Source organism: Carica papaya, chromosome 7, assembly GCF_054855325.1.
Source record: "Carica papaya isolate Zhongbai chromosome 7, ASM5485532v1, whole genome shotgun sequence".
In the NCBI taxonomy this organism is placed as follows: Eukaryota; Viridiplantae; Streptophyta; class Magnoliopsida; order Brassicales; family Caricaceae; genus Carica; species Carica papaya.
The window spans coordinates 29,469,105-29,480,771 of NC_142315.1; the positions used below are offsets into that span (position 1 = coordinate 29,469,105).

General features: G+C 30.0%; 2 protein-coding genes across 5 annotated transcripts; both read left to right on the plus strand.

The window, feature by feature from the left end:
- Positions 1–4,733: 4,733 nt before the first annotated feature.
- On the plus strand, positions 4,734–7,266 carry LOC110815780 (putative glycosyltransferase At3g42180). 2 transcript variants are annotated; one of them, XM_022043717.2, is made up of 4 exons: positions 4,734–5,128; positions 5,212–5,405; positions 5,933–6,296; positions 6,384–7,266. In XM_022043717.2, exons 1-4 carry the CDS (start codon positions 4,811–4,813, stop codon positions 7,047–7,049), a joined length of 1,542 nt encoding a protein of 513 aa, XP_021899409.1. In that variant the 5' UTR covers positions 4,734–4,810; the 3' UTR covers positions 7,050–7,266. The 2 variants fall into 2 exon arrangements, with proteins under 2 accessions (XP_021899409.1, XP_021899410.1); XM_022043718.2 differs by having other exon boundaries at positions 5,215–5,405.
- Positions 7,267–8,363: 1,097 nt separating this feature from the next.
- Positions 8,364–11,555, plus strand: LOC110815698 (putative glycosyltransferase At5g20260). Of its 3 annotated transcripts, none has more exons than XM_022043611.2 (4): positions 8,364–8,665; positions 9,250–9,401; positions 10,267–10,621; positions 10,758–11,555. In XM_022043611.2, exons 1-4 carry the CDS (start codon positions 8,441–8,443, stop codon positions 11,418–11,420), a joined length of 1,395 nt encoding a protein of 464 aa, XP_021899303.2. In that variant the 5' UTR covers positions 8,364–8,440; the 3' UTR covers positions 11,421–11,555. The 3 variants fall into 3 exon arrangements, with proteins under 3 accessions (XP_021899303.2, XP_021899304.2, XP_021899305.2); XM_022043612.2 differs by having other exon boundaries at positions 9,253–9,401; XM_022043613.2 differs by having other exon boundaries at positions 9,256–9,401.
- Positions 11,556–11,667: the final 112 nt, after the last annotated feature.

Sequence of the window (11,667 nt, forward strand, 5' to 3'; positions counted from 1 at the left end):
AATGGATGGGGGATTTCTACCAGGGTTACGTATTATAGTGTATAGGTTGGCCAATCTGTGGTGGGGGTATGTGTATGTACTTAGGTATGGGAGGCCTCTTGGCCGGTGTTTATGGATTCTAGTATTTTTGTGTGGAAATCAGTGGCACGCTGTGTGTGCATGTGTGTGATTTGTGTGTATATCTCCACTTGTAGATATAGATGTGCCAGTATGAGTGATAGTAGCGTATTGTATTTGGGGCCACTTAGTGGTCGATAGGGCACTCACCTGGTCAGGTGTGTGTGAGGTCGCATGGCCGACATTGGTGGAGTTCGGTGAGCCATTCAGTGGTTGTTGCTATGGGAACAACGGTGTGTATTCGATGTTATGGTGCAATAGTGCACAGGGCCATGTAACGGTCGATATGAGGATTGGGTTTGTTGTTGGGGCGTGTGTGGTCTTGGTAGGCTGGTGCATGATGAGAGGTATGATAGGGATAAGTATGGGTGTGGCGTAAAGATTATGGGGATGGTGTTGAGTTGGTAAGGTACTGGAGTTAAAAACAAAGGGTAGAGTGTGAGTTAGTTGTGTGGTTGGGAGAACGATAAGCTAACGGTGAGGGGCTAGGTAGGATTAGAAGGGAGTAGGGTCGGTAATTAATAGTTATTAAGGAAGGAAAATAGAATGATAGAATTAAGGGAAGCGATAGTAAAGAGGGAGGTTATTTAATTGTCATTCATTAGTTTAATTATAAAATTTCATCTTATTGGGTTATGCATACTCATTACTCTTATTTCAGATACTTTAAGGTGGAAACCAGAAATGGAGAGCTTGGCAACATAGCATTGGGCTTGAAAGTGGCAATATGTTATCAATCAGGATGAGACATACTAGTACACACACCATATTGGAATAATGTTGAGATGTCTATGTGTATAGTGACAGTTAAATAGGTTCTTTGATGATAGAGTTATTCATCGTACGAGAATTGATTTCTTTGTTGAACTAATAGATAGGTGTGACTTATTTTGAAATTATAGATATTTTGTTTGGTGTGGAATAATGAATAATGCCTAATTCTATAGAGATACAATTTAGGGGTGTCATATGGACAGTCCAGATCAACGCGAGATATGTATAAATATTTTGCATCACATGAGAACCCGAACCGTAGCTGTCAACCCTCGTCGGAGAAGAAGAACCAGGCACTGGAGAAGGAAGTTAGCCGCTGATCGTCGCTGCACCCGAGCCACCTTCGACTGCCAAAAAAGGTAAAAATTTCTCCTATTTGTTCGGAATTCGATTCCAAGTACCCCTGTGGCCAAATCGAAACAAGATGGGACGATGGGCGAGCCGAAAATTGCAGGCAAAGCCGGAGGAACCGCCACGACCAAAACTCCCAAAATTCCTCTGATGAGCCCCTTCCTGATTCTTGTTTCACGTGATTTTTTTATCATTGAGATCACCATTCTTTTATGTGCAGAGTCGCTGAAGAAAGAATCTCAACCGTGAAGGAGGACCGGGGAGCCACCGCACCTGGAGGTCCCCCCGGCAGTAGGTTCTTTTTTAATTATTTTTCAGCCAACCGAGATCCCTAACATATTTTTCTGTAGCGATAAGACCAAAATGGGTAAGGTGGAGACGAACCGCTACCGTGGCTGATAGAGTCAGCGTAGGGGCACGGCGGCGGCGCCGTGCCAGAACTCCAAAATTGACGCTCATACCGGACATGGTATGGGGACGGCCCGGTTCACCCTCATACTGAACGAGATATCGATGGATGATATTTTTTGCGCTTATAGCAGACGGAGTATAGGGACGACCGGTTAATTGACAAGTTTAGATATTGGATTCACGTGTATGAGACATCCCTATGGACCCCCAAGGGTACCATTAAACATATAAAAAGAAAAATTGTTATTCTTGCTCAATTATATATGAAATCATAATATTATTTGAGTTATTGTCTTTATCGGTCGATTTTAAAAATTCAATAACGGTAAGTATGTAATAAATGATTTTCATTACGATAAATGAATTTACTTAAATTAAAAGCTCCATTAGTCATTTTATATTTTACGATTTTTACCAAACTTTTAGTTTCCGTATCGGTGAGTAGTTATTGGGTTAGTGTAGCTCACCCCCCCTCCCCCCTCTCTCTCCCATATTAACCATTTCAGATCAATAATATGAATATTCATATTCTAATCAGCAGGAGGACTATGAGTCGGTGTTCCCTTGGATCTTATTAAGAGCTAGTAGAGGCTAATCTCCCTACAATATTTATTTACTATTTTCATATATTTATTACGTTTTTTTTTTAAACACTACGAAATGAATAATTTCATAGTTTTATTAGGCATTCTAATTTATGTGCAAAGAACATAAACCCTAACGTTATTATACACTTCCGCATTTAAATTATGAATTGACTTCTATATAAGTTCCGGATCGTTACAATTATAATCTATATATTTTGAATATAAATATAATTAAATTTTTGCTCTATAAAGTTTAATAAGAACTTACTATTTTTAGTATTTTACTGTTGTAACACTTCTACATTAAAAAATTACATACATTTTTTTAAGTATTTTAAATACGGCTTAATTACTATAAATGTTTTCCTTAGAAATATAAGAAAGTTATAATATTTTAAATAAATTAAATCCATGTATATATATATAGTATTTCAATGTGAAGCTAGCGGTATTGTCCAAGGGGCAAAGTCAAAATGAGAGATATATATATATGTGTATATATATATATCAATAAGCTTGAGAAAGAAGAAAATTCTATGTCACAGTTGAGTGATTTTCACTCAACATCCATGATATCATTCATTTCAACAAGCAATTAAAAATAAATTAATCAATATATATTTTGTTAGATTTCAATGCTAAAAATATATTATATTAAAATATTATTATTTACAATTAATAAATGCATTAATTAATAGTGATGTAATGATAACTCCATCTAGTTCGTATCGAGAGATTATTTTGTTTAAATATTTTATTTAATTATAAATTTATCTTAATTTTTAATTTTTTTTATAAATATAATTAAAATTTTATAAAAATAAAATAATTATTTACAAAAAAAATAATATTTTAAATAAAAAATAAAATAATTAAACAGTAATTTAGTAATTAATATTCGTATATTTTATTTAAAAAATACGAATTTAAACATTATTAAAAATATAAAATTTATTTCATTTTATTAGTATATTATAAGCTGAAAATAATCATCGTATATTATTTTATTTATTGAATAAAAAATTTATTTTATTATTATTTTTATAAAATTATAATTATTATATATTTCATTACGTATTTAATTAAAAATAATATTTAATCGGAGACGTGATAAAAATTTAATATAATTTTTAATTTTTAAATTCAATATATTTTTAATATTGATAGTCATTTTTAATATTAATTATATATATATATTAATCTATAATTTTCTTAAATTAATTGTGGTTGAACAAAGAACTTTTTATTAAAATATTGAAATAGTGCTTCGATTGGTATTTTTAATGCATACTATTCTTTTCTAAAAAAGTATGCGTTCAAGATCTATAATATTTTTAATATTATATAAATAATAAACTATAAAAATAAATTATATGTCAATTTATATTTATATTTTGTACCCCCTATATATTTTTAATATGTTTAATTAGTCACTTGAGTCAATAATGACACGTGGGTGAAAGGGATATTTTTAGAGCTTTTCATATATGTGTGTATATATATATATATATTAAATTAACTTAGTTAGGATGTCACATATAAATAAAACAAAACTATATGATTGAAAAGTATATATTCATACCGATCTCTCAATAATTTGGATTCCCTTAATGTAACATTAAGAATATATATATTAATATATTAATATTATTTTTTTAATAAAAATGTTATATCAAAATTTTAGTTATAAATAATATTATTTTTATAAAAAAAATTTAATTTAATTTAATTTAATTATCGTAATTTTATTATAATTAATTAATTAATTATTATTTTTTTATATTTTTACATTTTAATGACGTACGTTATTATTTCACTGTCACCCACTAGTCTTGTAAATTGACAGCACAAGAGAAATGACAAATGGGTTTTCGTCTCTACACAAGTCCAAATTTCGCATGGAGATGTAAATCATTTAAAGTCTAGTTTAGGAAATTTTGTTTTAAATTAAGAAATTATTTTTAAAATTTTTATTTGAATTTTTTGTTTTTTTAGAAAATAATTTCGTGAAGATAAAATTGAAATAATAAATATAATTATAAATTATAAACCGAGTTGTAATTTTTTTTTTTGGAGATTATATTAGATTTAATTAATTTTATGAAGTAAGACATAAATGAAGTTTATGTCTCAATATTGGGAAACATATACTTTACTTCAAAGAGAGTATTAATTTTTGAAAATATGGAATTGGGTTTTTTTTTAAAAAAAAATTAAATATTTTTGAAAAAAATAAGAATATTAATTTTCAAAAATATAAAATTGGGATTATTATTATTATTATTATTTTTTCCAAAAGATATAATCACTTACATCAATGTGAAATCTAATAATACTTAACAAAAATAGAAAAATGTATTATTTAATTATTAAGATATGTATTTAAATAAATTAAATATATAAAATTACAAATCAATATATATATATATATATCTACACGTAGGTTTTACTAGTCAACGCATGATTTCTTCAATTGAAAAAAGGGAAAAGAAAAGAAAATCCTACACGGAATATATACTCTTGGATGCCATTGCTTTTCTATCCATGAAAAGCTAGGTAGGAACTCGATAATGGCGGCCATAAACTGCCCGACGAGCTCTTTACTGGTACTCCCAGCTTTTTTTCTTCTCCCTGTTTTCTTCTTCGTGTTTCAAAGCTCAAACTTCAATCGAAACCCCGTGATCAACCAGTTCTACTCTTCCATCTCTTTCACTCCCGTTAGGCAGAGATTAGAAAATACATACGCAAACAACACAAGCTTGTTGTCAACACAAGTTTTCGTCGCTGGAGTCGTCTCTGCAGAGGGCTCTGGTATCGATAAAAGAAGCGAAAAGAGTAGTAGTAATATCACTGAAGTTTTTGCAGAGAAGATTACTACCCAAGTTGCAGTAAGTATATATATATATATATATATATGTGATGTTGGTTATGTCGGTTCTGGTAATTAATCTGTGTTGTGTGCTAAAATAAGCAGGAGGAGGAGAAGAAGGAGAAGAAGAAGAAGAAGAAGAAGAAGAAGAGTAGTGGGGAAAGAATCGAAGAGGAGTTGATGAAAGCGAGAGGTGCGATCAGGAAGGCGGTTGAGTTGAAAAGATACGAGTCGGAGAAGAAGGAGAGCTTCGTTCCCAGAGGTTCCATTTACAGAAATCCTCATGCTTTTCACCAGTTGAGTTTCTTTTTTCTTTCTTTATGAATTTGCCAAACATGCCCTCTCTGTGCATCGCCACTTCAGTTTTTCAATTTCATCTTCTTTGAAAAAAAATAAATAAATAAAATTCTTATATTAAATTAACAAATTATAATATTTATTATAATTTAATTTTCAGTATTTTTTATTATAATTTAGTCATTAATATTTTCTGTTTATTTACATTTTATTTTCTAACGTAAAAAGTTAAAATTATTAGAATTAATTTGAATACTTTAAGAAACAGTTCAATAAATAAATTTAACTGATTAATTAAATTGATAATAAAATTAATCTTATTTTTATTAATAATATTATTAATTCAACAGTATCAGAATAAAATTTACCCAATAATTTATGCAAAATTTTAAGATAATTGATTAATTTAATTAATTTTTCGAAAACAAATATCTGGAATCTCCAATTCCAAAAACACCTGTTCATCTTTTGATTATAAAATTCAACTGCTGAGGAAGACGAAAACGACGTCGTCGATGGCTTTCAGGAGCCACATAGAGATGGTGAAGAGATTCAAGGTGTGGGTCTACAGGGAAGGAGAGCAGCCGATCTTCCACGACGGTCCGGTGAACAATATATACTCGATAGAAGGACAGTTCATCGACGAAATGGAGCGGCCGTACAACAAGTTCAGAGCTCCGCATCCAGACAAGGCTCACGTGTTTTTTCTCCCTTTGAGCGTCGCCAAGATCATCCACTTCGTCTACAAACCCATCACCTCCGTCGCCGACTACTCCCGCGACCGGCTCCAGCGGCTGATCGCCGACTACATCTCCGTCGTCGGTGATAAATACCCTTATTGGAACAGAAGCTCCGGCGCCGATCATTTCATGGCTTCTTGTCACGATTGGGTACGTTTTTGATGTTTTTCTTCTTCAAAATTTTAAAATCCTAACTTAAATTATAAAAATTAACGAGCGTTTAAAATATTTCTGCAGGCACCACAAGTTTCCTTAGCTAATCCAGAACTGTTCAAAAACTTCATCAGGGTTCTTTGCAATGCAAATCTCAGCGAAGGATTCCGACCTCATATCGACGTATCACTCCCGGAAATTTACTTACCAGTTGGAAAACTCGGTCCACCGTCTCTGGGTCTACCTCCAAACAACAGATCTATACTAGCTTTCTTCGCTGGAGCATCGCATGGATGGATAAGAAAAATTTTACTACCTGAATGGAAGGGGAAGGACAATGATGTTCAAGTTTATGAAAAGTTACCCAAGGGCTTAGACTACACGAGACTCATGGGTCGGAGCCGGTTCTGCCTCTGCCCGAGTGGGCACGAGGTGGCGAGTCCCAGAGAGGTGGAAGCCATTTATGCAGGGTGTGTTCCGGTTATAATTTCAGTAAATTATTCGTTGCCGTTTAGTGACATTCTTGATTGGAGCCAGTTTTCGATTGAAATTCCAGTCGAGAAAATATCAGAGATCAAGACGATTTTACAGAGTGTTTCTCGAGAGAGATACTTGAAGATGTACAGGAGAGTGTTAATGGTGAAAAGACATTTTGTACTGAACCGGCCGGCTAAACCGTTTGATGTTGTTCATATGATTCTTCACTCGGTCTGGTTGAGAAGACTCAATTTTAAGCTTTCGAGTATTTGATATAATAATTTACTTGTAAAAAAAAAAAAAAAAGGAAAAAATTTATTTATTTTAAATATATTTATTTCAACAAACTCAAATTTTATTTTTATTTATTAAAAAATAAATTACATAATTATTTAATTTTATTAGACGTAATATTAAAAATATTATTTTCTATCGGGCCTTTCGGAACAACCGGGGGCCCATGGATTACTCAGCCCAATAAAATTAAAAATATTAGGAGGTAATTTTTTTAAAAAATAATTTATTTTGTGATAATTTAATGACACGATTATATATATATATATATATATATATGTAATTTAGTAACATATATTTATATCTTTGACCTACCACATGCTATTTATCAATACATACACGTTAACAAAATCTTGTGATTATCATGATTTATGTATATATAAGAGATCGAATATAAATTTTTAGAATTATTTTGAAGGGTTGTTTAATTATATAATTTTTTATTTTCTTAGTTGATAATATGTAAATAAATTATTATTTTTTGGTATTTTTTTAAAAGTGAATTTTAAAATTTTACCTATTTTGACACTTATTTATTTATTTAATATATATGGAAAATTACTATAATTATTATTTATTTAAATATTAATATTTATGCATTTATAATTTAGGATCATGGGTAAATCACATATATTAATATGGTGTTGGATTTAATTTTTAGAGAAAAATGTAGCACTAGCAACCCATGATTCAAAGCTTTTGACACTTGGGTTTGATATCATGAATAGAGATAAATATATACGTACATATATTATATAGACATATATACATGCATTTATATAAATGCTAGTTATTGTGTGGGACTTTTTATAATTATACATTGTAAGTAAGTATCGTGTGTGAAGAGGATATTGACGATCATATATTGTCAATAAATATATTAATTAAATATTTTGTTGCCTATATTATTGTCAATAATAATTTTTTGCCTATATATTGCACAAATATATACCTATATATATATATATTTTTTTATTTTCAAAAAAAAAACATATATATTTCATTAATTATAGTGAAATATATAAGTTTTTATTTAAAAAATTATGTATTTTTTTTATGCATTAATTTTGTGAGTTCATCAAAATAAATTAAAACTAAATAGTAAAAGAAAACCTACATGTAGTTTCTGAAAAGTAGATATGGTAATTTCATTTTCTGATCGTGAAAATCTTGGCCAATTAACCTGTTTGGGCAACTTCTTAATTGAGGGTATCTTTGTTATGCTTCTTTGAATATAGAGATATATGTAAATATATTCATATATATATGTATATATGTATATATCTCGTCCCTCTCTTCTTCTCTACCTAACAAGATCATCTACCACAAAGAAAGAAGCAGATAGAAGGAGCTTGAAGATCAGAGCGGCTATGGCGATTTGTGGCTCTTATAATTGTTCTTCACTAGTTTTTCTGTTTACAACCCTAGTTCTTCTTTCCGTTCTCTTCTTCTCCACCCCCAGCTCCTTTGATACTCGTTCGTTTTTCAGATCCCTTATCCCCTTAAACACAAACCAAATCTTCATTAACGATCCTCCTGATCGCATTAATATTTTCTCCGCCAAACCCACCAGAAATCTTATTAGCCATACCAAGGTAAACTTATAAACATCCCCATATATATATATATATGTATTTATCTGTGTGTGTATCTGTGTATTTGTCAGCGTGTAATACTTCGTACATGTCCGGACCGTCCGGTATGTATATATATGTATATACGTGAATCTATATATCTGAGAATCGGCATATGCTTTCTGATACATAGTTGTAACAATAGTTTGAATGGGTTCATATATATGTTATATATATGTACCACATCCGTGTGCTTATGTGTTCGAATATTCTTGTGCTTTCTATTTTGAGAATACTTCATGTGTGTGTGTGTGTGTGTTTGTGTATATATATGGATCCAGAAGATATATATGCATATATATATATATATATTAAGGTGTGTACGTGACACATGCTTCCTCAAACAGTACTTCATATGGGTTCAACACACATGAATATATGGATATATATATATATATATGTATGTATGTTTACCATATTTCATATGGGCTCAAGAACGTAGCTATGCATATATATTTTATGGATGCGTGTATATTTCGTGGATGGCTGTATATATATATATATATATATATATTACTATAGGCGTTTATGTGTGATTGGATTAGAAGCAGGGTCGGTTGGAGAGAATAGAAGCAGACTTAGGAAGAGCAAGAGCAGCCATTCATAAAGCCATTAAAGCACGAAACTTTACTTCTGATAGAGAAGAGACCTTCGTCCCCAGAGGATCCATTTACAGAAACCCATACGCCTTTCATCAGTACGTATACGTTTTTTCAATTTCATTATTACACAAAATTGATTTTTAACAACATTAATTAATTTGATTATTTAATTTACGTTATATTTATATATATATATATATATTATTCAAAAAATCGTGTAAATTAATTATTTGGTTTAATTGACAAATTTGATTAACACTTGATTAGGAAGTAATTAATTAGAACGATCCGTTCTAATTTTTTTAATTTCCTAATTTGTAGTAGATTTTTTTTCCTTAATTAATTGATTTTCGTGTTATTAGAATCTAAAAATATAAAATTATAATTAATTATTAATATTGGACAGTTTACAAAATAGATTAAAGACTAATTAATAATTATCAATTGCCCTGCACATATTGATAATTTTGACTGGGGATTAAGACTGATATTTTAACTAATTAAATTATAATATTTAAATAATTAGTGTTAGCAACATTTTATATACCGTAATTATAAAAATATACAATTAATTAAATTATTATTTTATATATATATATATACACACACACACATTGAGTAATATGTATTAGGTTGTGTTTGTTTAAAGTTTATTTTATTATCATTTAATTTTTCTATATTACTTATTTAATGTGTAGAAGTTATTTATAATTAATTTACATATTTAATTCATACCCGAATTAACTTTATTAATTATATTTTCAATTTTATAATAATATATTTAAATTTTCAATTGGAGAGTTAGAAAAAAGGACTTGGATTTAATTTGAATATGAAACTAATTTGAAATTATAATGTTATCGTAATTTAAATTCTTATAATATTTATATTATATTATTATTTAAAATTTATAAAATTTTGAATTTCTGACTCAATTTCACTAATATAATCTTTTTTCAGGAGTCATATTGAGATGATAAAGAAATTTAAGATATGGACATACAAGGAGGGAATCGGACCGTTGATTCATAGTGGACCCATGAAAGGGATTTACGGTATTGAGGGACAATTCATCGACGAGATGGAGAATGGAAATAGCAAATTCATGGCTCGTCATCCTGACGAAGCCCATGTTTTCTTTCTCCCTGTTAGTATTGTCTACATTGTTCATTTTATCTATGTGCCTATCACTACCTATGCTCGTGATCGCCTCATGCGCATTTTCAATGACTATGTTTATGTTGTCGCTAAAAAGTACGAGTATTGGAACATGACAAAAGGAGCTGACCATTTTATGCTTTCGTGTCACGATTGGGTAATTCTCTTTACTTCTATTTATAAGTTCATTTTACATATATGCATACAATATATATTGATTCGATTTCCTATTTAATTATGTTTTCGTTTTTTTAAGAAACTTAATTGAGTTGATTTAATTGTTTAAATTTTAGGCTCCTGAAATTAAGCATGGAAATCCAGAGTCATACAAATATATGATACGAGTATTATGTAATGCTAATACTTCTGAAGGGTTTGAACCAATAAGAGATGTAACATTACCAGAAGTGAATGTACCTCCAACAATGCTCAACCCACTAAGTGGAGATCCCGATGAATCACCTAAAAAACGCACCATTCTCGCATTCTTTGCTGGTGGGGCTCATGGCTATGTACGAGCAATCTTGTTTAAGCATTGGAAGGAAAAAGATAATGACGTCCAAGTTTCTGAGTACTTACCAAAGGGTCAAAGTTATAATAAACTAATGGCACATAGTAAGTTTTGTTTGTGCCCGAGCGGATACGAGGTCGCTAGCCCAAGAATTGTGGAGGCAATCCGTGCAGGATGTGTTCCGGTGATTATTTCAGATCATTATGTGTTGCCATTTAGTGATGTTCTAGATTGGAGTGAGTTTTCTGTTCAGATACCGCTTCAGAAGATACCCGAAATTAAAACAATATTGCAAAATATTTCAGATATTGAATATCTGAAACTGCAGAAAAATGTGATGAAAGTACAAAGACATTTTGAACTCAATCGTCCGGCAAAACCCTTTGACATGTTTCACATGTTGTATCATTCTATTTGGCTTAGAAGGCTTAATGTTAAATTATAACATTAAGCAAATTACTAGTTATATAGAACAAATATTTTAGCAATTGTATAATTAATATCCCTCTAATCCAATATATATATATATATATTTTTTTTAAGAGTTTGTAGTTCTATTAAATAAGATTTTATTTCTTTACCATGTGTTTTAAACAATAATTTTTGAGGATTTATGTAATTTTTTTTTAATTTTGGAATTTGACCAATATTAACATTCTTTAAATCAAAACTATAATGATATATTTAAAATT

Bases quoted from the DNA above. Each gene is read 5' to 3' on its own strand.
- LOC110815780 (XM_022043717.2), top strand. From the start codon at position 4,811: ATGGCGGCCATAAACTGCCCGACGAGCTCTTTACTGGTACTCCCAGCT. The intron at 5,406-5,932 runs GTTGAGTTTCTT...GATGGCTTTCAG, and splicing joins AATCCTCATGCTTTTCACCA to GAGCCACATAGAGATGGTGA. The intron at 6,297-6,383 runs GTACGTTTTTGA...ATATTTCTGCAG, and splicing joins TGGCTTCTTGTCACGATTGG to GCACCACAAGTTTCCTTAGC.
- LOC110815698 (XM_022043611.2), top strand. From the start codon at position 8,441: ATGGCGATTTGTGGCTCTTATAATTGTTCTTCACTAGTTTTTCTGTTT. The intron at 9,402-10,266 runs GTACGTATACGT...ATCTTTTTTCAG, and splicing joins AACCCATACGCCTTTCATCA to GAGTCATATTGAGATGATAA. The intron at 10,622-10,757 runs GTAATTCTCTTT...TTTAAATTTTAG, and splicing joins TGCTTTCGTGTCACGATTGG to GCTCCTGAAATTAAGCATGG.